Here is a 26,712-nt window from a genome sequence, read left to right as displayed (position 1 = left end):
GCTGACCTGGGCTGGAGCAGACTGGGAGGCTGGTAGGCTGACCTGGGCTGGAGCAGACTGGGAGGCTGGTAGGCTGACCTGGGCTGGAGCAGACTGGGAGGCTGGGAGGCTGACCTGGGCTGGAGCAGACTGGGAGGCTGGTTGGCTGACCTGGGCTGGAGCAGACTGGGAGGCTGGGAGGCTGACCTGGGCTGGAGCAGACTGGGAGGCTGGTGCAGTGTCATCAGGCTGTGTGGTGGAGGCCATGCTGGTTATGCTGGTCTCAGGTTCTGCCTGTGTTGTACCAAGCTGGTGGACATGTTCTCTAGATGCAGAGGACATATTGACTAGCTGCTGGTTGAGGGGGTAAATGTACCTCTCTCTCTGCTCTGGCTCCTCTCTTGTTGTGCTCAGATGGTATCGGAGGTCATCATTTGTCTGACTCAGTTTGTCCATTCTGCTTTATAATTTAGCAATAGATGCTCTGCTCTCCTCCCTGAACTGTTTCATCTCTTCTTTTAGTTTCTGGACAGTGTCATCCTCTTGAAGCTTGTTCTCTCTGAGTTCTATGACCTCTGCTTCGACGAGAGAGAGGGTGTTGTGGAAACGTTGCATAGCAGGTGTTCTTGGTGTTGTAGGCATGTCCTTGGCTCTGCCTGCTGCAGGTGAGGTAGGTAGAGGGGCACGGAGGGCTTCTTGCTGGGTCACAGAGTCTCTCTCTCTCACCTAGTGTACAGTGTGACTCACATGCCAGGAATGTGGTGGGCTGTCCTGAGAACTATTAATATCAGCTTTCCTCGGTCCACTAAGTTTCCTTGGGCTGTAGCTCAGCCTCTAGACACTGTACCTTTAAGATAAAACATTCAAATGAACAACATTCCCCTATTTGGACTTTTCCCTAGGAACACAATGTTTAGGCTACACCCACAATCTGTTATTTGTGTGCGTGGGCACGAGAGAGAGAGAAAGATTTCCTAATCAGATCAACAGGCAGTGTTGCTTACTGAACAGTTTGGCTTTCCAACATTACAGTAATGTGGAGCAAATGTCTTGACATTTCTCATGAGCTATTTCAGTGACAGAGGGATTTTGATTAGCTTCAAATGTGGATATTAAAACAAATCTATGCCATGTATAACACAGCTAGAGATAATTAAATCCCCACTTTGACGTGATGATTGGTATTTGGTTATGCACATTACAGACAGTTAAAAATACTATTATCAAAACTATTTAGTTGCTCAAAAAGAGTTGAAGTTACTGTTGATGGAAAATGTATTTTTCACAACAAAAAAAACAAACATAATATGTTACGTGGCATTCCCACTGAAGCCTAAAAGGAACTGGTTAACACTGGCACACTGTTGTCAAGACTACAGCATAGGAAGACCATCACAAGGATGGAACATCCCCAAACAACAGCCCCCTAAACAGGGGTCTCCACTACTTCACTGGGTCACTAGGACGCCCCGTGAAGGATGAAAACTACCTAGGAAATACACTATTTCACGTTTTCCTTTCTCAGAAACACGACGGTGTTATGTGTCTGCCTGTAGGGGCACGAATGCACAGTTTGCACTAGAATTCGAACGGAGAAGAAGAAATGACCTTAGCAACAGAGCTGTTTTACGACAGTTGCTGAACGTATTCCAGGCGGGCAGTGTCGTACATTTTGCAGAATCACCATGGCGTCTGTATTGAAAGAGACCGCGGGGCTATATGCAACGTTGAAAACGGAATGGAACAAGAAAAATCCAAATCTGAACAAATGTGGAGAAATATTGAGCAAGCTCAAGGTAAAGGCTATTACAATACTTGGTTTATTAACCCTCAATTATATGGTCTGTTTGTTGTGAATTAGTTCCATAGCCCGCCCGCTAGCTAAGCTAACGTCAACCAACTTGTTTTCAAAGATTAGACAGGACAAACATATTTTCACGATTTCACTAATGTTATCCAAATGAAATCATTGCACGTTTTTGGGATCATTCAGTAGTTTTTACCTAATAAAGTAGAATCCTGTTGAAAGTACAATTTTATATTCCTAAAACATATTTAAAATTATACTATTATAGGCTGGACACATGACATTTTTAACAACGTATTTTTTCTGATAACTAGTTCATTGCATCCGCCGTTTCATAATATGACCATATGTCCCCAACTGCTTGCCGTAATTTTGAAGTAATCGCGAAAAAACAGGCCTCATTTTAGTGCATTTTTCACCCTGCCAGCTCCTATTAGTTCTATTGAGCACCGTGGTACCAACCAACTCCTCAGTAAGGAAAGTAGTTATTGGCTGTCCTAAAAGTCGCTAAATGACGTCATCGCCTAATTGGCAATGTGCAGGTAATTGTGATGGACGCTGTAGGAGAGAGCTATAACGTCATGGGAGAGACAGTGAGTAAAAAAACACCCAACATTTACATCCCGCCCTGAATGTAAGCCAGGGCGGGATCAGCCAGTGGCGGCTTCCTGCATTTGCAGTCTGGACGTGGAGGGGTGAACATCTCCTGCTCTGACTGCAGCTGAGAGGGCCTGCTGTGCGAGGACTGGTTGAGTGCTTTGGGACTGGGGTGGGGCCCACGGCAGCAACAGCTGCTCGTTGAGAAGAGTGAGAACGATAGGTGCTATCACGTCAGTCTCCAATAACACCAGAAAAAGTCGCTAGATTTGTCGCTAATCGCTTTTTTGAAAATGTGTCGCTAGAGGGGTCTGAATACTCGCTAAATATAGTGACAAAGTCGCTAAGTTGGCAACACTGGTACCAACTCGCCTTCCGAACGTTCTATTCCCAGTCACAATGCCTACTTCGCTATTGTTGGCAATGAGACCTGCCCACGTTGAACTCTGAAACTTACCTCAGGTAATTTATTATTAACAAGATTATGGCTACTTTGTGAGCAAGCTGACTGTTCCCCTGGGTACACGTTGTTGTCGCCCACACTGCTAATGATGGCTGGCTTTGCCATCAAACATGAAACATTTTCTGGTCATGGTTAACCATATTTTTTTGCAGAAAAAGGTGTAAACCTGAACAAAACGCATATCCCTGGCCTTTTTTCCCACGATGTGGCCGATTTAAACCGCCAGAAGTCATTTGTTAATTAAGAAAGAACCTTTCTTTTGACGATTTGTTGTTTCTAAATGGCTGCTGGGTAATTTGATATGCGTCAATCTTCGTTCGTAGGCATCGAATTGAGCGAATGCTGGGCAGGTTCACTGAGTTGCACACCATATGGATAGGTCTAGCTCATTGATTTGTAGATCTAACGCAGTTGCTACCTCAGATTATGAGCCAAGCAAGTGTTGCAAATGAGTTATGTAGTACCCACAGAAGGCCACATGGACACGCAAGAGAGCTATAAACCCATACTGTTTTTTTGCCTTAAAAAACCTAACCCTAGGTATAACCTATTTTAGCCTTAACCCTGACCGGTAACACAATGCACCTATAGCTGTCATGGTAACCCTAACCCTAACCCTGACTGGTAACACAATGCACCTATAGCTGTCATGGTAACCCTAACCCTAACCCTGACTGGTAACACAATCCACCTATAGCTGTCATGGTAACCCTAACCCTGACTGGTAACACAATGCACCTATAGCTGTCATGGTAACCCTAACCCTAACCCTGACTGGTAACACAATGCACCTATAGCTGTCATGGTAACCCTAACCCTGACTGGTAACACAATCCACCTATAGCTGTCATGGTAACCCTAACCCTAACCCTGACTGGTAACACAATGCACCTATAGCTGTCATGGTAACCCTAACCCTGACTGGTAACACAATGCACCTATAGCTGTCATGGTAACCCTAACCCTGACTGGTAACACAATGCACCTATAGCTGTCATGGTAACCCTAACCCTGACTGGTAACACAATCCACCTATAGCTGTCATGGTAACCCTAAACCTGACTGGTAAAAGAAGTCCAGCAATTGGATACACTTTATTTCTCAGCTGCCTCACCAATGTCTTTATGTGAATTAATAACTTTTAATTGCTAAATATTTCCAATAGATGCCAGCATAAGACCACAAAGCATCAGTTATAGACTATTGCAGCAATATGATTTACATAAAATAGCATGCAACCAAAGACTATCTGTCCCATGATTTTCTAAAAGGTTACTCATTACTTTACATATATATATATATATATATATATATATATATATATATATATATATATATATATATATATATATATATATATATATATATATCGATCGTATTAGGCCTGTGTTGCTTTTGGGAGAGCAAAATAATATTAACCATAGCAGGTATTGAACCCTGGCCAAATAATCACTAGTCAGATGCGCTAACTTCAATTCTAGTATACATGCATTATAGAATCATCTTAATATCTCATATAACAGTAATAGAAAACACTAAAGACTACATCTTCAACAGCCCGCAAATAGATTATATCATGCAACCCTCGCAGTCAACAAATTTACCTCAACATGCCCTTCGCCTGCACGAGAAGACGGAGTGCTCGCTGCCGCTGACAACCAGAGGTGACTGAATTAATGTTCAGGTTTATTGATAATCATTATAGTAATGAAGTATCATTTCAAAACATGATTATAAAAACAGGTAATAATAAAAATGAATCATCATTATATTACATTTACATTTTAGTCATTTGGCAGACGCTCTTATCCAGAGCGACTTACATTTTTCAATATTTTTCATATTACTTCACAGTAATCTGTTAAATGCTTTGTCAGTCCTTCCTCTTGCGTTAGCAGTGTCGAAAGGGACAGAAACAAGTGCGCACGGGAGTTTTCCTGTGAAGGCAAGGAGGGGGAGAGTGGTGTATCCAGAGAGAAACTGATCTTCTGACATTTCATTTGTGGTCTTATGCTGCCATCTATTGGAATGATTTAGTAATTGCAGTTCATTCATTTTCTTTAACAATCTGATCAGACCAAAGTTTATTTACCTAAGGTCACTGAATAAAGTGTATATCCTTACTGAGGTAGTAATTACTCAGAATTACTAAATGTAAATTAGTTGCTAGTTCATTTTATCACTTACAACCATAAAATAAACATTTACAGCATAACAATAAAACTGATGGGCCATTCGCATATACAAAAAACACCGTAGATTTAGTTAATTATTTAAGAAACACTTTCTTTACATGGGTAACATTATCTGCCAAAGTAACACCCCCTTAATATATAAACACAGACACTGGACACAGAATGTGCTTTTTTAAATACATCTGGTAGCTCTTAAAAGAGCCTTTGCTTTGCTGAAATTCAGGTGTGCTGCTTGTCTGTCAGTCTGCCGTGTCATCAGATAAGTAAACCTGTGAATAAGTTATTGCCATGCTTTCACATAGAGGCCTAATTCAAACCACAACATCTGTAACACAAAAAATGCAAATAGCAGCAGATAAATGGTTAAATAAAAGACTACTCTTAACAGCCAGACTGCCATTGTTTTGGGGAAATAGGGACGTCTCTCTTTAGCCAAATATCTCAATGTATGTATTTTAAATCAGGATAACCTATTATTTCTAATGATGTAAGTTTGGGCAGCTTACATTGCTGTTACCAATTGCTGGTAGTTAAACGTCAACAAACAAAATAAATACTCCTGGAACTCTTGAGGTCGTTCCATTGTTTCCTACAGGGGAAGTCGGAAGTTTACATACACCTTAGCCAAATACATTTAAACTCAGTTTTTCACAATTCCTGACATTTAATCCTACTAAAAATTCCCTGTATTAGGTCAGTTATGATCAACACTTTATTTTAAGAATGTGAAATGTCAGAATAATAGTAGAGAGAATTATTTATTTCAGCTTTTATTTCTTTCATCACAGCGGGTCAGAAGTTTACATACACTCAATGAGTATTTGGTAGCATTGCCTTTAAATTGTTTAACTTGGGTCAAACGTTTCGGGTAGCCTTCCACAAGCTTCCCACAATAAGTTGGATGAATTTTGGCCCATTCCTCCTGACAGAACTGGTGTAACTGAGTCAGGTTTGTAGGCCTCCTTGCTCGCACACGCTTTTTCAGTTCTGCCCACAAATTGTCTATAGGATTGAGGTCAGGGCTTTGTGATGGCCACTCCAATACCTTGACTTTGTTGTCCTTAAGCCATTTTGCCACAACTTTGGAAGTATGCTTGGGGACATTGTCCATTTGGAAGACCCATTTGCGACCAAACTTGAACTTCCTGACTGATGTCTTGAGTTGTTGCTTCAATATATCCACATAATTTTCCTTCCTCATGATGCCATCTATTTTGTGAAGTGCACCAGTCCCTCCTGCAGCAAAGCACCCCCACAGCATGACGCTGCCACCCACTTGCTTCACGGTTGGGATGGTGTTCAAACAGTAATATTTTTGTTTCATCAGACCAGAGGACATTTCTCCAAAAAGTACGATCTTTGTCCCCATGTGCAGTTGCAAACCGTGGTCTGGCTTTTTTATGGCGGTTTTGGAGCAGTGCCTTCTTCCTTGCTGAGCGGCCTTTCAGGTTATGTCGATATAGGACTCGTTTTACTGTGGATATAGATACTTTTGTAGTTTTTCCTCCAGCATCTTCACAAGGTCCTTTGCTGTTGTTCTGGGATTGATTTGCATTTTTCGCACCAAAGTACGTTCATCTCTAGGAGACAGAACGCGTCTCCTTCCTGAGCGGTATGACGGCTGCGTGGTCCCATGGTGTTTATACTTGCGTACTATTGTTTGTACAGATGATCGTGGTACCTTCAGGCGTTTGAAAATTGCTCCCAAGGATGAACCAGACTTGTGGAGGTCTACAATTCTTTTTCTGAGATCTTGGCTGATTTATTTTGATTTTCCCATGATGTCAAGCAAAGAGGCACTGAGTTTGAAGGTAGGCCTTGAAATACATCCACAGGTATACCTCCAATTGACTCAAATTAGCCTATCAGAAGCTTTTGTTTTCTGGAATTTTCCAAGCTGTTTAGGAGGGAGTTGAAAGTCTGTGTTGCCCAGCGACAGCCCCAAAACATCACTGCTCTAGAGGAGATCTGCATGGAGGAATGGGCCAAAATACCAGCAACAGTGTGTGAAAACCTTGTGAAGACTTACAGAAAACGTTTGACCTGTGTCATTGCCAACAAAGGGTATATAACAAAGTATTGAGAAACTTTTGTTATTGACCAAATACTTATTTTCCACCATAATTTGCAAATAAATTCATAAAAAATCCTACAATGTGATTTTCTGGATTTTTTTACAAGTGGGAGAACTTGCACAATTGGTGGCTGACTAAATACTTTTTCCCCCACTGTAAATATTTATTTTATCCCTTAACTCCATATACCGCTCATCCCCGGTTAGTTCCAGGGCCTCCTTTGAGGATTTTACCTCCCATGGCGTATTCTTGATAAGCCTATAATATTTCAAACATTAAATAGTCTTCCTTCTATTGAGTAATCTTGATATTTCTAGAAAATCTAATCCATGAAGGGATTTACCCTTTACGGTTTAATCTCGATACCTCTAGAAAATCTAATACATGAAGAATTCTTCCTCTTCTACATTAGAGAGTCTATAGTAACGGGAGATAGTTTCCTATTATATGTATGTGGATTTCATTCTGCTAGATTGATCACATGTACATTAATTATCCAATAAGTATATCCTCCCTTGTATCTCTTAATAGTCCTTTTTCATACTATTTCAATACAGGGTTGTTTCTATTGGTAATGTCCTCTACTACCATGAGTCATTACGGACCCCCCCTTTTATATTCATCTAGAATACTGGCGCATGGGTTTTCTCTAGATAAACGTCGAAAAACTGTATACCGGATGACGATCCCGTTTTGGATTATCGACGGATTACTACCCTCACTACAGCGGATTTAAACTGTTATTTTTTTTCTACTGCAGTTTCCAGATATCAATCCCCCAAAAGCCATGACTAAAAATTACTGACCTTATCCTTGCAGCTGGGATTTAAATTTAGGTTGGATCTCGTCACCGTTCCTGTCATTACCAAGTTAACACTGGCCTGAATTTGGACCCTTAATATAAGGGCAGGTCTTTGTTTTTACGGATGTATCATCCGCCCGTTGACGGTTTTCAGGGCCTTCTGGAACCACAAACGGGTGTTGAGATCCCGCTCGAAGGACCAATTGTCACAAGAATTTTGTTATCTCAATGGTTGAACTCAACTATCACTTTGAATAATTCCCAGAGGTTGTAAGGCTCTGGTTAACGAAGAATTAAACAAATTCCCAGTCTGCAATTGATCAGTCCTTTTATTCAGAGAACAGTCTTTTTATATGCGTTCACACAAAGGAACTTGCTCCGCCCACCTTTAGGCGGCCTGTGATTTATTTTTATTTTTTAAAGAGACTCATGCTTGTTCTTCCTATCTAGCTTTTTGGAAAAATCAATGGGGTGATGATATCTAGTTATCATACAGTGGGGAAAAAAAGTATTTAGTCAGCCACCAATTGTGCAAGTTCTCCCACTTAAAAAGATGAGAGAGGCCTGTAATTTTCATCATAGGTACACGTCAACTATGACAGACAAAATGAGAAAAAAAAATCCAGAAAATCACATTGTAGGATTTTTAATGAATTTATTTGCAAATTATGGTGGAAAATAAGTATTTGGTCAATAACAAAAGTTTCTCAATACTTTGTTATATACCCTTTGTTGGCAATGACACAGGTCAAACGTTTTCTGTAAGTCTTCACAAGGTTTTCACACACTGTTGCTGGTATTTTGTCCCATTCCTCCATGCAGATCTCCTCTAGAGCAGTGATGTTTTGGGGCTGTCGCTGGGCAACACGGACTTTCAACTCCCTCCAAAGATTTTCCTAACCCTAACCCTCTGGCTGGCGGTGGTCCGCTGGAAGGTGGCAGGTTTGCAGCCTCTGGCTGGCGGTGGTCCGCTGGAAGGTGGCAGGTCCAATTTGAGATTAGAGAAATTCCTTGCTATTGTCTTTCAAATTAACTCATGGCTTGATGGCAACGTCAGGGTTGTGGGTTTGATTCCCACGGGGGGCCAGTATGAAAAAAAATAAAAATAATGTATGTACTAACTGTAAGTCGCTCTGGATAAGAGCTTCTAAATGACTAAACTGTAAATGTATGAGATGCAAATCACGTCTTGACCAAAACTCCATTTGCCTGCTGGCGGTAGGAATCTCTAGCCTTGGGTGAGGAACGCAGCAGATAGCGGGAGGACATGTTTTACTATCTGGACAGTCATAACCATTTATCAACTTCCATCTCTTTTGAGAAAATGGTTTTGGCCAATAGGGAAAAGGAAACAACACTGACTGGATCATTTCAACCAATCACCAACTCACATCGGCTTCTAAATTTTTACGGGTTGGCTTTCATTTGAATGAAAGCGTAACCCTCAAATCCATTAATTCATTTGAGGCTAGAGACGTTTGAGAGGAGCGTCCAATTAGTTTTCTTTATTTTTCTTTTAGCCACTGGACTGGCATGTATGACAAAAACACTGGTACTAAACCAAAGTTATCGATCTGTTTTAGGCAATCAATTTTGTGAGATCGGGATGACTATAAACTTTAATACTAACATCACCAATCTGAGGTTTCCTGTAATTATTGTGTGGTGAAAACTTTAGTCTGTGTAATGTAGTAACACGCTCTGTCTACCATAGAGAAATCAGCGTAATATAACATAATTAAACATGTTAAAGTAATTCAATAGTTTTATATATGATGGTAAATGTAGCACACACACATTTTTACAACAATTACATCTATTTCTTCCTACTTTAACCATGTTTAAAAATGCTCCTAAGCACAATGTTAAATAGGGTGTGCAGCAGGGCTGAATGTTTGACGTCCCTACAAAGAAGTCAACTGTTGCTGTTTCTTTCTATAGATCTCGCTATTGGAGTTAAACTTCTTACCTACAAGTGGGACCAAACTCACCAAACAGCAGCTTATTTTAGCTCGTAAGTATCAAGTCATCTCAACAAAACGCTAGCTAACGTTAGTTTATGGTTTTTGTTGACGTGTTATCCTGCTTGTCAACAGAAAGGACTAAGTCATTGCTCAGAATCAGCAACATAACTTCAGTGTGTGATAACTAGTTAGCTAAGATGTCAGGGTTTGATCATATATCAACTGGATGACAACACTGGCTAACAAATTTCTAAATTCTTTGTCAGGTGATGTTCTGGAGATCGGAGCTCTGTGGGCTGTCCTGAAGAAGGACATCCCCTCCTTTGAGAGATACATGTCCCAGCTTAAATGCTACTACTTTGATTACAAGTAATGCCACTTTGTTTGTTTCATGTTCAATACGATACATTTTTAGATTTTTATAATCTCATACCCCTTGGCTTATTCCTCATTCTGTTACAGCCTGAATTCAAAATAGATTGTAATAGAAGACTTTCACACATCGACACACAATACCAAAGTGGGATGACAAAGTGAAAACATTTTTGCAAATTTATTGAAAATGAAATCTAATTTCCATAAGTATTCACTCCCCTGAGTCAATACTTTGTAGGAGCAGCTTTGGCAGCAATTTCAGCTGAGAGTCTTCCTGGGTAAGTCTCTTTCCATACCTGGATTGTACAATATTGGTCCATTACTATTTTTAAACTTCTTCAAGCTCTGTCAAATTGGTTGTTGATGCTAGACAACCGTTTTCAAGTCTTGCCATAGAATTTCAAACAGATTTAAGTAAAAACTGTAACTCGGCCAGTCAGGACATTCACTGTCTAAGCAACTCTAGTGTAGATTTGGTCTTGATATTGTCCTGCTGAAAGGTGAATTAATCTCCCAGTGTCTGGTGGAAAGCAGACTGAAGCAGGTTTTCCTCTAGTCTCCCAGTGTCTGGTGGAAAGCAGACTGAACCAGGGTTTCCTCTAGTCTCCCAGTGTCTGGTGGACAGCAGACTGAACCAGGTTTTCCTCTAGTCTCCCAGTGTCTGGTGGAAAGCAGACTGAACCAGGGTTTCCTCTAGTCTCCCAGTGTCTGGTGGACAGCAGACTGAACCAGGTTTCCCTCTAGTCTCCCAGTGTCTGGTGGACAGCAGACTGAACCAGGTTTTCCTCTAGTCTCCCAGTGTCTGGTGGACAGCAGACTGAACCAGGGTTTCCTCTAGTCTCCCAGTGTCTGGTGGAAAGCAGACTGAACCAGGTTTTCCTCTAGTCTCCCAGTGTCTGGTGGAAAGCAGACTGAACCAGGGTTTCCTCTAGTCTCCCAGTGTCTGGTGGACAGCAGACTGGACCAGGGTTTCCTCTAGTCTCCCAGTGTCTGGTGGACAGCAGACTGAACCAGGGTTTCCTCTAGTCTCCCAGTGTCTGGTGGACAGCAGACTGAACCAGGGTTTCCTCTAGTCTCCCAGTGTCTGGTGGACAGCAGACTGGACCAGGGTTTCCTCTAGTCTCCCAGTGTCTGGTGGAGAGCAGACTGAACCAGGGTTTCCTCTAGTCTCCCAGTGTCTGGTGGAGAGCAGACTGGACCAGGTTTTCCTCTAGTCTCCCAGTGTCTGGTGGACAGCAGACTGAACCAGGTTTTCCTCTAGTCTCCCAGTGTCTGGTGGAAAGCAGACTGGACCAGGGTTTCCTCTAGTCTCCCAGTGTCTGGTGGAGAGCAGACTGAACCAGGGTTTCCTCTAGTCTCAGTGTCTGGTGGAAAGCAGACTGGACCAGGTTTTCCTCTAGTCTCCCAGTGTCTGGTGGAAAGCAGACTGAACCAGGGTTTCCTCTAGTCTCCCAGTGTCTGGTGGAAAGCAGACTGAACCAGGTTTTCCTCTAGGATTCTGCCTGTGCTTAGCTCCATTACGTTTGTTTTGTCTGGGGGAAAAACTCCCCAGTCCTTAACGATTACAAGCATACCCATAACATGATGCAGCTACCACTATGCTTGAAAATATGGAGAGTGGTACTCAGTAATGTGTTATATTGGATTTGCCCCAAACATAACAATTTTGTATTCAGGACAAAAAGTGAATTGCTTTCCAACATTTTTTGCAGTATCGCTTTAGTGCCTTGTTGCAAACAGGATGCATGTTTTGGAATATTTGTATTCTGTACAGCAGGGTTCGTCAACTAGGTTGGCCTCGGGGCAAAACTATTCTGAGCTAATAGTCGGCGGAGCATAATTAGTATATAATATTAGCACAATTAATAAAACACTACAAATTGAACAACTTCTAAAATTGAATTAGTACATAATAAATTCAGTGACAATAACAATTTCGATCTGATAACGCTCATAAAATCACCATGTCTCTATTTAATTATTATTTTTGTCTTTCTCTGCGTTGATTGGTGGAGAAAACAGGTATACGTAGCCTACTATTGGCTACACTACTTTTTTTAACTTCAACATTTGTTCAGAACAATTAGCTTGGTAGCAAGAGAAAATGTTACACTCAAATTATCAAAAGAAAGGTGGTTAATGAAAATCGAAGTTTCAGGGAAGAATGTTCAGAGATGCGTTCATTTTACCATATTTTCCTAATGCCAAGCCAGTGTGTCTTATTTGCAATGAAAATGTCGCTGTTTTCAGACGTCGTCATGAATCTAATCATGGCGTTCTTGACCCAGACAGAGGCTTGATGCAGAGAAAGCTCATTAACATTGAAGTGTTAACTGCAAGCTACACGCACTGCTTTTTTGGCTGACATATTCTGTCACTTAAATGGGTTCAATCTGCAGTTACAAGGAAGAGGGAAAACAGTCGTGGACATGGTGGAAAAACTTGAGGCCTTTACTAGGAAGCTTGAGTTGTTGGATTTGGACTTGTCATTTGGAAGACTACTGCACTCCAGCACACTGAAGAAACGACAGGCAGAGGGACCAGGCCGCAGCATTATCACAGAGGACAAGCTGAGGGACCAGGCCGCAGCATTATCACAGAGGACAGGCAGAGGGACCAGGCCGCAGCATTATCACATAGGACAGGCAGAGGGACTAGGCCGCAGCATTATCACAGCATTAACTGCTATTCCAGTTTCAACTGTTCTGCCTGCGGTTACGAAACCCCTACCTGTCCCAGACCTGCTGTTTTCAACTCTTAATGATCGGCTATGAAAAGCCAACTGAGAGACCTGAGCCCTAGGACCATACGTCGGGACTACCGGCCGTGGTGACTCCTTGCTGTCCCCAGTCCGCCTGGCCTTGCTGCTATTCCAGTTTCAACTGTTCTGCCTGCGGTTATGGAACTCCTACCTGTCCCAGACCTGCTGTTTTCAACTCTTAATGATCGGCTATGAAAAGCCAACTGAGATTTATTCCTGATTATTATTTGACCATGCTTGTCACTTATGAACATTTTTGAACATCTTGGCATGGTTCTGTTATAATCTCCACCCGGCACAGCCAGAAGAGGACTGGCCACCCCTCATAGCCTGGTTCCTCTCTAGGTTTCTTCCTAGGTTTTGGCCTTTCTAGGGAGTTTTTCCTAGCCACCGTGCTTCTACACCTGCATTACTAGCTGTTTGGGGTTTTAGGCTGGGTTTCTGTACAGCACTTCGAGATATTAGCTGATGTAAGAAGGGCTATATAAAATAAAATTGATTGAATTGATTGATCACAGAGGACAGGCTGAGGGACCAGGCCGCAGCATTATCACAGAGGACAGGCTGAGGGACCAGGCCGCAGCATTATCACAGAGGACAGGCTGAGGGACCAGGCATTATCACAGAGGACAGGCAGAGGGACCAGGCTGCAGCATTATCAATTTTTAGGGCCTTCCTCTGACACCGCCTGGTATAGAGGTCCTGGATGGCAGGAAGTTTGGCCCCAGTGATGTATTGGGCCGTACGCACTACCCTCTGTAGTGCCTTGCGGTCGGAGGCCGAGCAGTTGCCATACCAGTCGGTGATGCAACCAGTCAGGATGCTCTCGATGGTGCCGCTGTATAATTTTTTGAGGATCTGAGGACCCATGCCAAGTCTTTTCAGTCTCCTGAGGGGGAATAGGCTTTGTCGTGCCCTCTTCACGACTGTCTTGGTGTGTTTGGACCATGATAGTTTGTTGGTGATGTGGACACCAAGGAAATTGAAGCTCTCAACCTGTTCCACTACAGCCCTGTCGATGTGAATGGGGGCGTGCTGACTTTTTTCCCCTGTAGTCCACAATCATCTCCTTTGTTTTGGTCACGTTGAGGGAGAGGTTGTTATCCTGGCACCACACGGCCAGGTCTCTGACCACCTCCCTGTAGGCTGTCTCATTGTTGTCGGTGATCAGGCCTACCACTGTTGTGTCGTCGGCAAACTTAATGATGGTGTTGGAGTCGTGCCTGGCCATGCAGTCATGGGTGAACAGGGAGTACAGGACCGGACTAAGCACGCACCCCTGAAGGGCCCCCGTGTTGAGGATCGGCGTGGGAGATGTGTTGTTACCTACCCTTACCACCTGGGGGTGTCCTGTCAGGAAGTCCAGGATCCAGTTGCAGAGGGAGGTGTTTAGTCCCAGGGTCCTTAGCTTAGTGATGAACTTTAAGGGCACTGTGGTGTTGAACGCTGAGCTGTAGTCAATGAATAGCATTCTCACGTAGGTGTTCCTCTTGTCCAGGTGGGAAAGGGCAGTGTGGAGTGCAATAGAGATTGCATCATCTGTGGATCTGTTGGGGCGCAGTATGCAAATTGGAGTGGGTCTAGGGTTTCTGGGATAATGGTGTTGATGTGAGCCATGCCCAGCCTTTCAAAGCACTTCATGGCTACAGACGTCAGTGCTACGGGTCGGTAGTCATTTAGGCAGGTTATCTTAGTGTCCTTGGGCACGGGGACTACGGTGGTCTGCTTGAAACATGTTGGTATTACAGACTCAGTCAGGGACATGTTGAAAATGTCGGTTGTTGGTCAGCACATGCTCGGAGTACACGTCCTGGTAATCCGTCTGGCCCTGCGGCCTTGTGAATGTTGACCTGCTTAAAAGTCTTACATCGGCTACGGAGAGTGTGATCACATAGTCATCCGGAACAGCTGATGCACTCATGCAGGCTTCGGTGTTGCTTGCCTCGAAGTGAGCATAGAAGAGATTTAGCTCGTCTGGTAGGCTTGTGTCACTGGGCAGCTCGCGGCTGTGCTTCCCTTTGTCGTCTAATAGTTTGCAAGCCCTGCCACATCCGACGAGCATCAGAGCCGGTGTAGTACGATTCAATCTTAGTCCTGTATTGACTCTTTGCCTGTTTGATGGTTCGTCGGAGGGCATAGCGGGATTTCTTATGTGTCCGGGTTAGAGTCCCACTCCTTGAAAGCGGCAGCTCTACCCTTTAGCTCAGTGCGGATGTTTCCTGTAATCCATGGCTTCTGGTTGGGGTATGTACGTATGGTCACTGTGGGGGACGACGTCATCGATGCACTTATCTGGTGTTATTCTCCTGTCTTATCCAGTGTCCTGTGAATTTAAGTATGCTCCCTCTAATTCTTCCCCTCTCCCTCCCATCCCGGAGGACCTGAGCCCTAGGACCATGCCTCAGGACTACCTGGCCTGATGACTCCTGGCTGTCCCCAGTCCACCTGGTCGTGCTGCTGCTCCAGTTTCCACTCTTCTGCCTGCGGTTATGGAACCCTGACCTGTTCACTGGACGTGCTACCTTGTCCCAGACCTGCTGTTTTCAACTCTCTCTCTCTACCGCACCTGCTGTTTCAACCTCTAAATGCCTGGCTATGAAAAGCCAAGTGACATTTACTCCTGATGTACTGACCTGTTGCAACCTCTACAACCACTGTGATTATTATTTGACCCTGCTGGTCATCTATGAACGTTTGAACATCTTGGAGAAAAATCTGGCCTTAATGGCCATGTACTGTTATAATCTCCACCCGGCACAGCCAGAAGAGGACTGGCCACCCCTCAGAGCCTGGTTCCTCTCTAGGTTTCTTCCTAGGTTTCTGCCTCTCTAGGGAGTTTTTCCTAGCCACCGTGCTTCTACATCTGCATTGCTGCTGTTTGGGGTTTTAGGCTGGGTTTTTTTATAGCACTTTGTGACATCTGCTGATGTAAAAAGGGCTTTAGAAATAAAAAAAATCTTATTGATGACTGTCACGAGAATTTCTATCTCTAATAGTTAAATTCAACCCAAGCTGTGAATAATTCCCAGAGGTTGTAATGCTCTAGTTAAATAATGAATTAAGCAAGCTCTCCAGTCTGCAAATGGGTCAGTTTATTTTCATTCAGAGACCGCTCTGCCGCCAAAACCACACACAGCCCTCTTTATAAGCGTCCAAACAAAGGACTTAGCCCCGCCCACCTTTTGGCGGTCTGTAACATTCCACAGTATAGAATGTTTTTATTGCCTTCTAACTCAGTTCACTAAACAGAATCAGGGGGTGGAACAAGTTTAGTCATATATTCTATACACACACAAATTCCTTTATCAATGACGCCAGTGACTGATGTGGTGTACTCCTCAATGCCATCGGAATAATCCCGGAACATGTTCCAGTCTGTGCTAGCAAAACAGTTCTGTAGCTTAGCATCTGCGTCATCTGACAACTTCCTTATTAACCGAGTCACTGGTGCTTCCTGCTTTAGTTTTTGCTTATAAGCAGGAATCAGGAGGATAGAGTTATGGTCAGATTTGCCAGATGGAGGGCGAGGGAGAGCTTTGTATGAGTCTCTGTGTGTGGAGTAAAGGTGGTCTAGAGTTTTTTTTTTTTCTCTGGTTTTTTAACATTTAACATGCTGGTAGAAATTAGGTAGAACGGATTTAAGTTTCCCTGCATTAAAGTCCCCAGCCACTAGGAGCGCTGCCTCCGGATAAGCGTTTCCTGTTTACTTATGGCCTTATACAGCTCGTTGAGTGCGGTCTTAGTGCCAGCATCGGTTTGTGGTGGTAAATACACAGCTACAAAAAATATAGATGAAAACTCTCTTGGTAAATAGTGTGGTCTACAGCTTATCATGAGGTACTGTACCTCAGGCGAGCAAAACCTCGAGACTTCCTTGGTATTAGATTTTATGCACCAGTTGTTTACAAATATACACAGACCGCCACCCCTTGTCTTACCGGAGTCAGCCGTTGTATCCTGCCGATGTAGCGTATATTCCGCCAGCTGTATGTTATTCAAGTCGTTCAGCCATGACTCGGTGAAACATCAAGTATTACAGTTGTTAATGTTCCGTTGGTAGGAAATGCTTGATCTTAGGTCGTCCATTTTGTTTTCAAATGATTGAACATTGGCTAATAGGATTGATGGAAGAGGCAGTTTACTCGCTCACCGTCGGATCCTTACAAGGCACCCCGACCTACGTCCACGATATCTCTGTCTCTTTCTCATGCGAATGACAGAGATTTGGGCCTTGTTGTGTGTCTATAGAATATCCTTTGTGTCCGACTCATTGAAGAAAACATATTTGTCCAATACGAGGTGAGTAATTGCTGTCCTGATATCCAGAAGCTCTTTTTGGTCATAAGAGACGGTGGCAGAAACATTATGTACAGAATAAATTACAAATAACGTGAAAAAACACACATAATAGTACAATTGGTTAGAGGGCTGTAAAACGGCATCCATCTCCTCCGGCGCCATCTCTGTCTATGCCCACATTCCTCCCAGGTGGGGAATTGTCCTCCCTTGCTAAGAAAATAACCCTCTCTGGGTGAGGCCGCAATTCAAACTGAGCTGATTGAATTCTAGACATCAAGCAAAATCAGGGATGTGCTCAGGAGTGCCGAATCCTTGTGTGTGTTTTAGGTGGCATGCTCAGAGGAATACAGCCAATAAAGAAACTTGCATTTTATGTGCTAACAATGTTTGGATCGACTTACACCTGCGAGTCCTCATTTTCCTCTATGAACCCAATATAGACTCACTACAGGAACCAACTTTCACATAAGTCAATCGAGGACTGCCTGCGCATCAAAATCACATTTAATCTCACGCGACAATCCAGAAGCTCGTGTCCGAGGGGAAATGGCACTTTTCCCATTAAGTAACTTAGTGTCCTATATGACTATTTAGTAAATACTAACATTACAGGGATATTTAGGTCTCAAGCTGACAGTATTTTCTGTTTGTTCTGTAGTTAAAGGAGCAGGCTATCCCGATAGACATTCAGACACAGACATCGCCTTGTTTTCTTTAAATGGTTGCTATATTTTTGGCCAGTTGTAATTAGGTCTAATAAACAAAATCCCATCTAGACCATCTTCTCTTCCTGTTAAGCCTTACAGCTAGTTGTTATTTTATATAGGCCTAGGCTTGGAAGAAATATACTCCAATTAAGCCCTCTTGTTGTTTGTAAAGTGAAATTAAAATGAAGACTTTTGTTTGAATGAATTACTCGACTGGTGTAGGTTTTCTCCATCTGTTGCTGTGCAACACTTGCATAACAAGTGAGCTATATTTTCAGCACCAGGCGCTGTTCGCCTCCTATTGATTGGGCCGCGGTTCTGCTTTACGTTTCAGCCCCACAGAATGGTCCGCTGCCTGCTTTATTAGTTGACTGCATTCTCTCTCCTCATCAATGAAGTTAAAATGTAACTTTCACATTATTTAGGTAGGGTAACTTCCGTCTTGGAACATTGCATTTGGGAGTTTTTGCATCTCGGGTCCGAGATGTATTTTTTTTAATGAAGAAAATATTCATAATTTGGGAGGGCAAATAATATTGTTGGCGGACCAGATTTGGCTCGCGGACCGCCAGTTGGGGAACCCTGCTGTGCAGGCTTCCTGCTTTTCACTCTGTCAATTAGTTCCTGCTTTTCACTCTGTCAATTAGTTCCTGTTTTTCACTCTGTCAATTAGTTCCTTCTTTTCACTCTGTCAATTAGTTCCTGCTTTTCACTCTGTCAATTAGTTCCTTCTTTTCACTCTGTCAATTAGTTCCTGCTTTTCACTCTGTCAATTAGGTTAGTATTGTGGAGTAACTACAATGTTGTTGATCCATCCTCAGTTTTCTCCTATCACAGCCATTAAACTCTGTAACTGTTTTAAAGTCACCATTGGCCTCATGGTAAAATCCCTGAGCAGTTTCCTTTCTCTCCGGCAACTGAGTTAGGAAGGACACCTGTATCTTTGTAGTGACTGGGTGTTGATACACTATCCAAAGTGTAGTTAATAACTTCACCATGCTCAAAGGGATATTCAACGTCTGCTTTTTTTAACCTATCTACTAATATGTGCCCTTCTTTGCGAGCCAATGGAAAACCTTGCTGGTCTTTGTGGTTGAATCTGTGTTTGAAATTCACTACTCGACTGAGGGATCTTACAATTATCTGTATGTGGGATACAGAGATGAATTTAATAATAGTTAAACTCTATTATTGCACACAGATTGAGTCCATGCAACTTATTATGTGACTTAAGGACATGTTTACTCCTGATCTTGTTTAGGCCTTAACAGGGGTTGGATACTTATTGACTCAAGACATTTCAGCTTTTCATTTATAAAAAATGTATACTAACACTTTGACATTATGGGGTATTGTGTGTAAGCTAGTGACATCTAAATGTAATAAAAGTTAAATTCAGGCTGTAACAACAAAATGTGGAGAAAGTCAAGAGGTGAATACTTTCTGAAGGCAGTGTATTCCCAGAGCATCTCAACCTAAGCTTGTTCAATCAACTAAATCAGTGTCTCCCTCTTTCTCTCGCTCCATCCAGGGATGATTTGCCAGAGTCGGCCTACATGCTGCTGGGTCTGAACCTGCTCTTCCTGCTGTCCCAGAACCGTGTGTCAGAGTTTCACACAGAGCTGGAGAGACTGACTGCTAAAGACATCCAGACCAACGTATACATCCGACACCCCGTCTCCCTAGAGCAGGTGACTGACTGCTAAAGACATCCAGACCAACGTATACATCCGACACCCCGTCTCCCTAGAGCAGGTGACTGACTGCTAAAGACATCCAGACCAACGTATACATCCGACACCCCGTCTCCCTAGAGCAGGTGAGACTGACTGCTAAAGACATCCAGACCAACGTATACATCCGACACCCCGTCTCCCTAGAGCAGGTGAGACTGACTGCTAAAGACATCCAGACCAACGTATACATCCGACACCCCGTCTCCCTAGAGCAGGTGACTCCTGCTGTTTCAGACATGTACCCTCATTACCTTCCCAAGAAGAGTCATATTCTGGTCTTCATTGACTTCTTAGTTCAATGTTTTAACCTCAAGATGCCCGAGAAAGGATTTATGTTGACCAGTTCAATGTTGGATTTTGACACCCATCTCAGATTGTTCTGAAATCCTTGTCTGTTAGAACAGATAAGAATAACATTACTGAAACATTATTTTGTTGAAATATAATTTGATCTTTGAGAAGTGAAGCTAATTGATTGCACCCGAATTGGCCTTTTAATTTATAGGATTCACATAATATTCAAAAAATTATATAGATATATAGATATATAGATATATATATATATAGTACCCAACATCCGATTTAAGACCAAACTTCTTCCTAACATTGAGAAAGACATGATGAATCCAATAGATTGGCATTCCATTGTAGTCATTTAGCAGACGCTCTTATCCATACTGGCCCCCCGTGGGAATCGAACCCACAACCCTGGCGTTGCAAGCGCCATGCTCTACCAACTGAGCCACCCACAGAACCCACTACCCACTGAGCTACATCCCTGCCGGCCATTCCCTCCCCTACCCTGGACGAATTGTGCGCCGCCTCATGGGTCGAGGGTATTTGGGACTTCAGTCATTTCTCATGCCGAAACCGGATTACATACATCAATTCCAAAAGATGATATTCGCAATGCCACTAAGCAAAAAAAAAAACCCACCAATTACATCAAAAGCCACTACAAAGTAAAAACATGATTTTGTCATGAGTTCAGTACCATTTACTTGATTTTGCAGACCCACGACTATGGTGTATCGACATTAGCCAGTGTTAGCTACCTAGCTAGCCAGCCTAGCAAGCTCTAGTCTAGTCCAAATGAAACCGATGAAACCCTGCTGGCTAATGTGGCTAGCTAGATGACCAGTGGTGAGACAGTTTCAAGGCTCTATTTTGATGGTTAGGGAGAAATTAACCACATGACCACCTAGGTGTCATCGTATCACCACAGATCAAATTGATTTCAACAGTCCTTGATAGAGTGGACTAGCTTGCTGCACTGGTGTAAAATGTCCCTATTGCATATGATTTGTATATTAACATATCTGGGACATTTTGGAGAACACTTATGGATTGTTAGACACATACATACATCTATGGATTTTCTCTTTAAACTGATTTGACAACTGATTTGCGTTTCTGGGGTGATGTGGGGCTAACTAAATGAGAAATGGAAATGCAGCAAACTTTGATGTCAAATCCCTTCTTACACTTTAAGATGGGGGATGCAACCAAGCTCACATAAAACCATTCATGAAGACAAATGATCTGAAATATGTATGCCCCCACCTGCTGAGTATAAAAAAGAAAGATAATTATAAATACCCCAAAATAGATTCAATAGGCTTTTGTCATTCACACAGTTCTAATGAAATATCTTGCGTTTGATCTAAATATGGGTATATGAGGACATCTAGTGGTCACCAGGTTTTTCCTCCTCAGTCACTAGCTATCATAAATGTGTATTCCCCATTTCACAGTTTGGCTCAGAACAGGGCAGCACGTCTGGCCCTTAAATGTCCACGGAGCACTAACATTAATAATATGCATGCAAATGTCTCATGGCTCAAAGTGGAGGAGAGATTGACTTCATCGCTACTTGTTTTTGTAAGAAGTGTTGACATGTTGAATGAACCGAGCTGTCTGTTTGAACTACTGGCACACAGCTCGGACACCCATGCATACCCCACAAGACATGCCACCAGAGGTCTCTTCACAGTCCCCAAGTCCAGAACAGACTATGGGAGGTGCACAGTACTACATAGAGCCATGACTACATGGAACTCTATTCCACATCAAGTAACTCATGCCAGCAGTAAAAGTAGATTTAAAAAACAGATAAAAATACACCTTATGGAACAGCGGGGACTGTGAAGCAACACAAACATAGACACATACAGACACATGCATACACACACACAATAACATACACACTCTACACACACGTACACATGGATTTTGTATTGTAAATATGTGATAGTGGAGTATTGGCCTGAGGGAACACTAAATATATTGGGTAAAGTGTTATGAAATGTAATGTCATGTAATATTAAAAAGTCGCTAGCATGTTAACGTAAGCTAGCTAGCTAATGTCGATACACCGTAGTCATGGGTCTGCAAAATCAAGCAAATTGTACAGAACTCGTGACGAAATCATGTTTTGACATTGTAGTGGCTATAGATTTTTGGGTTGTTTGCTTTTTGCCTAGTGACATTTGGAATATCAACTTTTTGGCATTTTAATCTGGTTTCGGCATGAGAAAAATTACACATTCCTGCGAGGTACTGCGATAATTTCCACCCTTATGGATACGGAGCCTCAGAAATAAGAGATCCGGTCACGGATTAGGAGCCACTATCTTAGCTCATAGACTGGAATGACCCATATGTATATCGCTTCTTTGCTTGTTCTCTTCTCAGTTTGTCTTTGTGGAACAATGTCAATTCCAGCTGGCTTGTAGAATGTCTTCAACTCTTCATTATCTTCCTGTCAGTACCTGATGGAAGGAAGTTACAACAAGGTGTTTCTGGCCAAAGGGAACATCCCTGCTGAGAGCTACACCTTCTTCATAGACATTCTGCTAGACACCATCCGGTAAGAGACAGCATGATTCATATTGTCTGGGAATGGCAGATGCATGGATTCACTGAGTCATCCTTGTGGTCCAGCAATGACATGGTGTGATTCTTATCTGTCTGTTTCCAGTGATGAGATTGCTGGGTGCATAGAGAAGGCGTATGAACAGATCCAGTTCAACGAAGCTACCAGAGTGCTCTTCTCCTCCCCAAACAACATGACAGAGTATGCCAAGAAGGTTAGTTCATGTCTGTTCTACTCTGTTGTGTGCCCTACTGAACACTAGCCTGGTCCAATATCTGTTTGTGCTTGACAAAGTACCATAGGAGTTGGCTTTACAGAAGGGCCGATCCTTAGGACTATAGTTTAGTCCCCTCTCATCATATTAAAGTTGTCTGTGTGTTACAGCAGGACTGGACCCAGAACCTCTCATCATATTAAAGTTGTCTGTTTTACAGCGGGACTGGACCCAGAACCTCTCATCATATTAAAGTTGTCTGTTTTACAGCGGGACTGGACCCAGAACCTCTCATCATATTAAAGTTGTGTCTGTGTTTTACAGCGGGGCTGGACCCAGAACCTCTCATCATATTAAAGTTGTGTCTGTGTGTTACAGCGGGACTGGACCCAGAACCTCTCATCATATTAAAGTTGTGTCTGTGTTTTACAGCGGGACTGGACCCAGAACCTCTCATCATATTAAAGTTGTGTCTATGTTTTACAGCGGGGCTGGACCCAGAACCTCTCATCATATTAAAGTTGTGTCTGTGTTTTACAGCGGGGCTGGACCCAGAACCTCTCATCATATTAAAGTTGTGTCTGTGTTTTACAGCGGGACTGGACCCAGAACCTCTCATCATATTAAAGTTGTGTCTGTGTTTTACAGCGGGGCTGGACCCAGAACCTCTCATCATATTAAAGTTGTGTCTGTGTTTTACAGCGGGGCTGGACCCAGAACCTCTCATCATATTAAAGTTGTGTCTGTGTGTTTTACAGCGGGACTGGACCCAGAACCTCTCATCATATTAAAGTTGTGTCTGTGTTTTACAGCGGGGCTGGACCCAGAACCTCTCATCATATTAAAGTTGTGTCTGTGTTTTACAGCGGGGCTGGACCCAGAACCTCTCATCATATTAAAGTTGTGTCTGTGTTTTACAGCGGGGCTGGACCCAGAACCTCTCATCATATTAAAGTTGTGTCTGTGTGTTTTACAGCGGGGCTGGACCCAGAACCTCTCATCATATTAAAGTTGTGTCTATGTTTTACAGCGGGACTGGACCCAGAACCTCTCATCATATTAAAGTTGTGTCTATGTTTTACAGCGGGGCTGGACCCAGAACCCAGGTGGTTACTACTCATTCAGCGGCCAACAGCAGAGGACAGGGGAAGTCAACATCCCCTCCACCGAGCTGGCTACGCAGGTCATCGAGTACGCACGGCAGCTGGAGATGATTGTCTAGGACGGTGGTTCACAACCTTTTTCAGTTACTGTACCACCAACTGAATTTAGCTCTGACTGGAGTTTTACAAGTAGGTCTATGGTCTCATGAGTCTCCTCAAGTACCCCCTGGGGTCCTAGTACCCTGGTTGGGAACCACTGGTCTAGAGAGTAACATACTGCAGAAGATAGCTATTACACACACACACTTTATACCCAACAACAAGTCCTCTGTTATGTCTACATACATTGTCAGACTGGTAGATTTGGCAACACTGACGTTCTCTCCCACTCAAACTGCTTCTCGTGGGTTAGGGTTAGGGTCCAGAGAAGTGACAAGTGTTTTTACATCCTCTGGTCTGACAGTGTGTTTATACATCTGAGTAATGTACTGAAATAATTGTTTTGCATCACTTTCCAACTAAGGCCAGTCTGTTCAGTGTCTCCTAACAGCTCTGTCCACCTTTGGGAATGAGTTCAAAGATTGAAGTGTTGTTACATTCTAATGTCCAAGTTGCCATTTACCCTGACTACATAGAGGAGCATGATGTGAATGTTTGGAGGGTTTCTGTCTAGAGATTAGGGTCCATTTCCTAATGCATAGTGTGCTGCAGCACAGTGGCCATAGAGTAAAACATGTTCAGGACATCCTGCTAAATGGCATATTATATTATTATTATTATCCTGCGTTACACCTGATACTTGGCTTTACATTGTGCTCCGAGGTATCAGCAAACTCATTCAGTAAACTCAAGTTAATATTTTTTACAGAGGTCTATTTCAATGCCCTGGCCTTGTCTCATAGCAACTTGCGGGTGTTTTTAAAATGGTAACTTATTGCCCCCCCCCCCCCCACCCCAATGGTTTGTAATCCAATTGATCTGGAAAATACAATTGTTTGTTTAAGAAATGTAAAATATTAAACATATTTTTTTCTGACTTATGGTCTACTTTCTATATCTGTGTCTTATGTGATTTAACATACTAACTATACTACTCAATTATTTCATCCATTATTTATTTAGGAGATCAGTTTCATGTAGTATAAATATTTCCTAGTGTGACTCCAGGATTGTCACTAGCGCATCTCCCCTCAGCGTTAGGGCGGCGGCTAGGGTCGCTGTGGTGACCCAGGGAGGTTCTGGGCTGGGCGGCGGCTAGGGTCGCTGTGGTGACCCAGGGAGGTTCTGGGCTGGGCGGCGGCTAGGGTTGCTGTGGTGACCCAGGGAGGTTCTGGGCTGGGCGGCGGCTAGGGTCGCTGTGGTGACCCAGGGAGGTTCTGGGCTGGGCGGCGGCTAGGGTCGCTGTGGTGACCCAGGGAGGTTCTGGGCTGGGCGGCGGCTAGGGTTGCTGTGGTGACCCAGGGAGGTTCTGGGCTGGGCGGCGGCTAGGGTCGCTGTGGTGACCCAGGGAGGTTCTGGGCTGGGCGGCGGCTAGGGTCGCTCACACGGATAGTTCCTGCTCACGTTCAACCTGACGGGAGAGGAAGATGGAGAAGAGACAGTTAGAAATGATCTGGCTAGTATAGGAATGGTTGGGTTGAAAGAGAACGTTAGGTTTCTCCACTGGGGGAATAGAAATGATCTGGCTAGTATAGGAATGGTTGGGTTGAAAGAGAACGTTAGGTTTCTCCACTGGGGGAATAGAAATGATCTGGCTAGTATAGGAATGGTTGGGTTGAAAGAGAACGTTAGGTTTCTCCACTGGGGGAATAGAAATGATCTGGCTAGTATAGGAATGGTTGGGTTGAAAGAGAACGTTAGGTTTCTCCACTGGGGGAATAGAAATGATCTGGCTAGTATAGGAATGGTTGGGTTGAAAGAGAACGTTAGGTTAATGGGTTCTGGGCTGGGGTGGGGGTGGGCTGGTTCTGGGCTGGGCGGTGGGCTGGTTCTGGGGGGTGGGCTGGGCTGGTGCTGGGCTGTGGGGGTGGGCTGGTTCTGGGGGGTGTGGGCTGGTTCTGGGGGGTTGGGGTGGGCTGGTTCTGGAGGGTGGGCTGGTTCTGGGCTGGTGCTGGGCTGTGGGGGTGGGCTGGTTCTGGGCTGGAGGTGGGTTGGTTCTGGGTGGTGGGCTGGTTCTGGGGGGTGGGGGTGGGCTGGTTCTGGGGGGTGGGGTTGGGCTGGTTCTGGGGTGGGGGGGTGGAATGTCTGGAAGGCCCTTGCTGCATCATGGCTGGGCCTGTGGGTTTGGCAGGGGTTTGAGGAGACCAGGGTTTCAGTTAGCTGGTAAATGGCGGCTTTTGGACAAAAATAAATAAATGAAAAGCCGATAAACTGTTGTCTGCCAAAATGATAGATCCCATCGCAAAATAATGCTTTTTATTCATTGATGGAAATACATTTGACCATCATGCTTATCGGTCTATAGGTAATTTGCATAATTTAGTGGAATTAAATTGGCCTGTGTATTCTGGTTAATCATCACGAGTCTTATTTATCCAACACAACTATCACGCGCACAGCATGCAGAGCCTATTTTGAGCTGGATATTTCCTGCATCTCCTCAACTGGTTGCTGTTGGATTAAAACATGTGTTTTTATCATTCTAAATGCAATCACGTAATTAAAAAGAGCTACTATTTTTTTTTTTCTTAACTGGTAATTGAAGCGCAAATCCCATTGAAGTGCAGGCAGCACTCCATCAGTGTGTCACCCACCACTTTA

At 43.5% G+C, this 26,712-nt stretch overlaps 1 protein-coding gene across 1 annotated transcript; it reads left to right on the top strand.

Moving 5' to 3' along the window:
• Positions 1-1,637: 1,637 nt before the first annotated feature.
• LOC311101662 (26S proteasome non-ATPase regulatory subunit 8-like) lies at positions 1,638-24,998 on the top strand. The gene is made up of 7 exons (XM_084142809.1): positions 1,638-1,775; positions 9,860-9,932; positions 10,149-10,251; positions 19,556-19,715; positions 22,529-22,629; positions 22,741-22,849; positions 23,934-24,998. Exons 1-7 carry the CDS (start codon positions 1,665-1,667, stop codon positions 24,069-24,071), a joined length of 795 nt encoding a protein of 264 aa, XP_083998935.1. The 5' UTR covers positions 1,638-1,664; the 3' UTR covers positions 24,072-24,998.
• The last annotated feature ends 1,714 nt before the right edge of the window (positions 24,999-26,712 follow it).

Source organism: Coregonus lavaretus (genome assembly GCF_964263955.1).
Source record: "Coregonus lavaretus genome assembly, chromosome: 26".
Taxonomy (NCBI): Eukaryota; Metazoa; Chordata; class Actinopteri; order Salmoniformes; family Salmonidae; genus Coregonus; species Coregonus lavaretus.
Note: the sequence above shows the minus strand (reverse complement) of the source record. Positions and strands in the feature narration are given on the sequence as shown.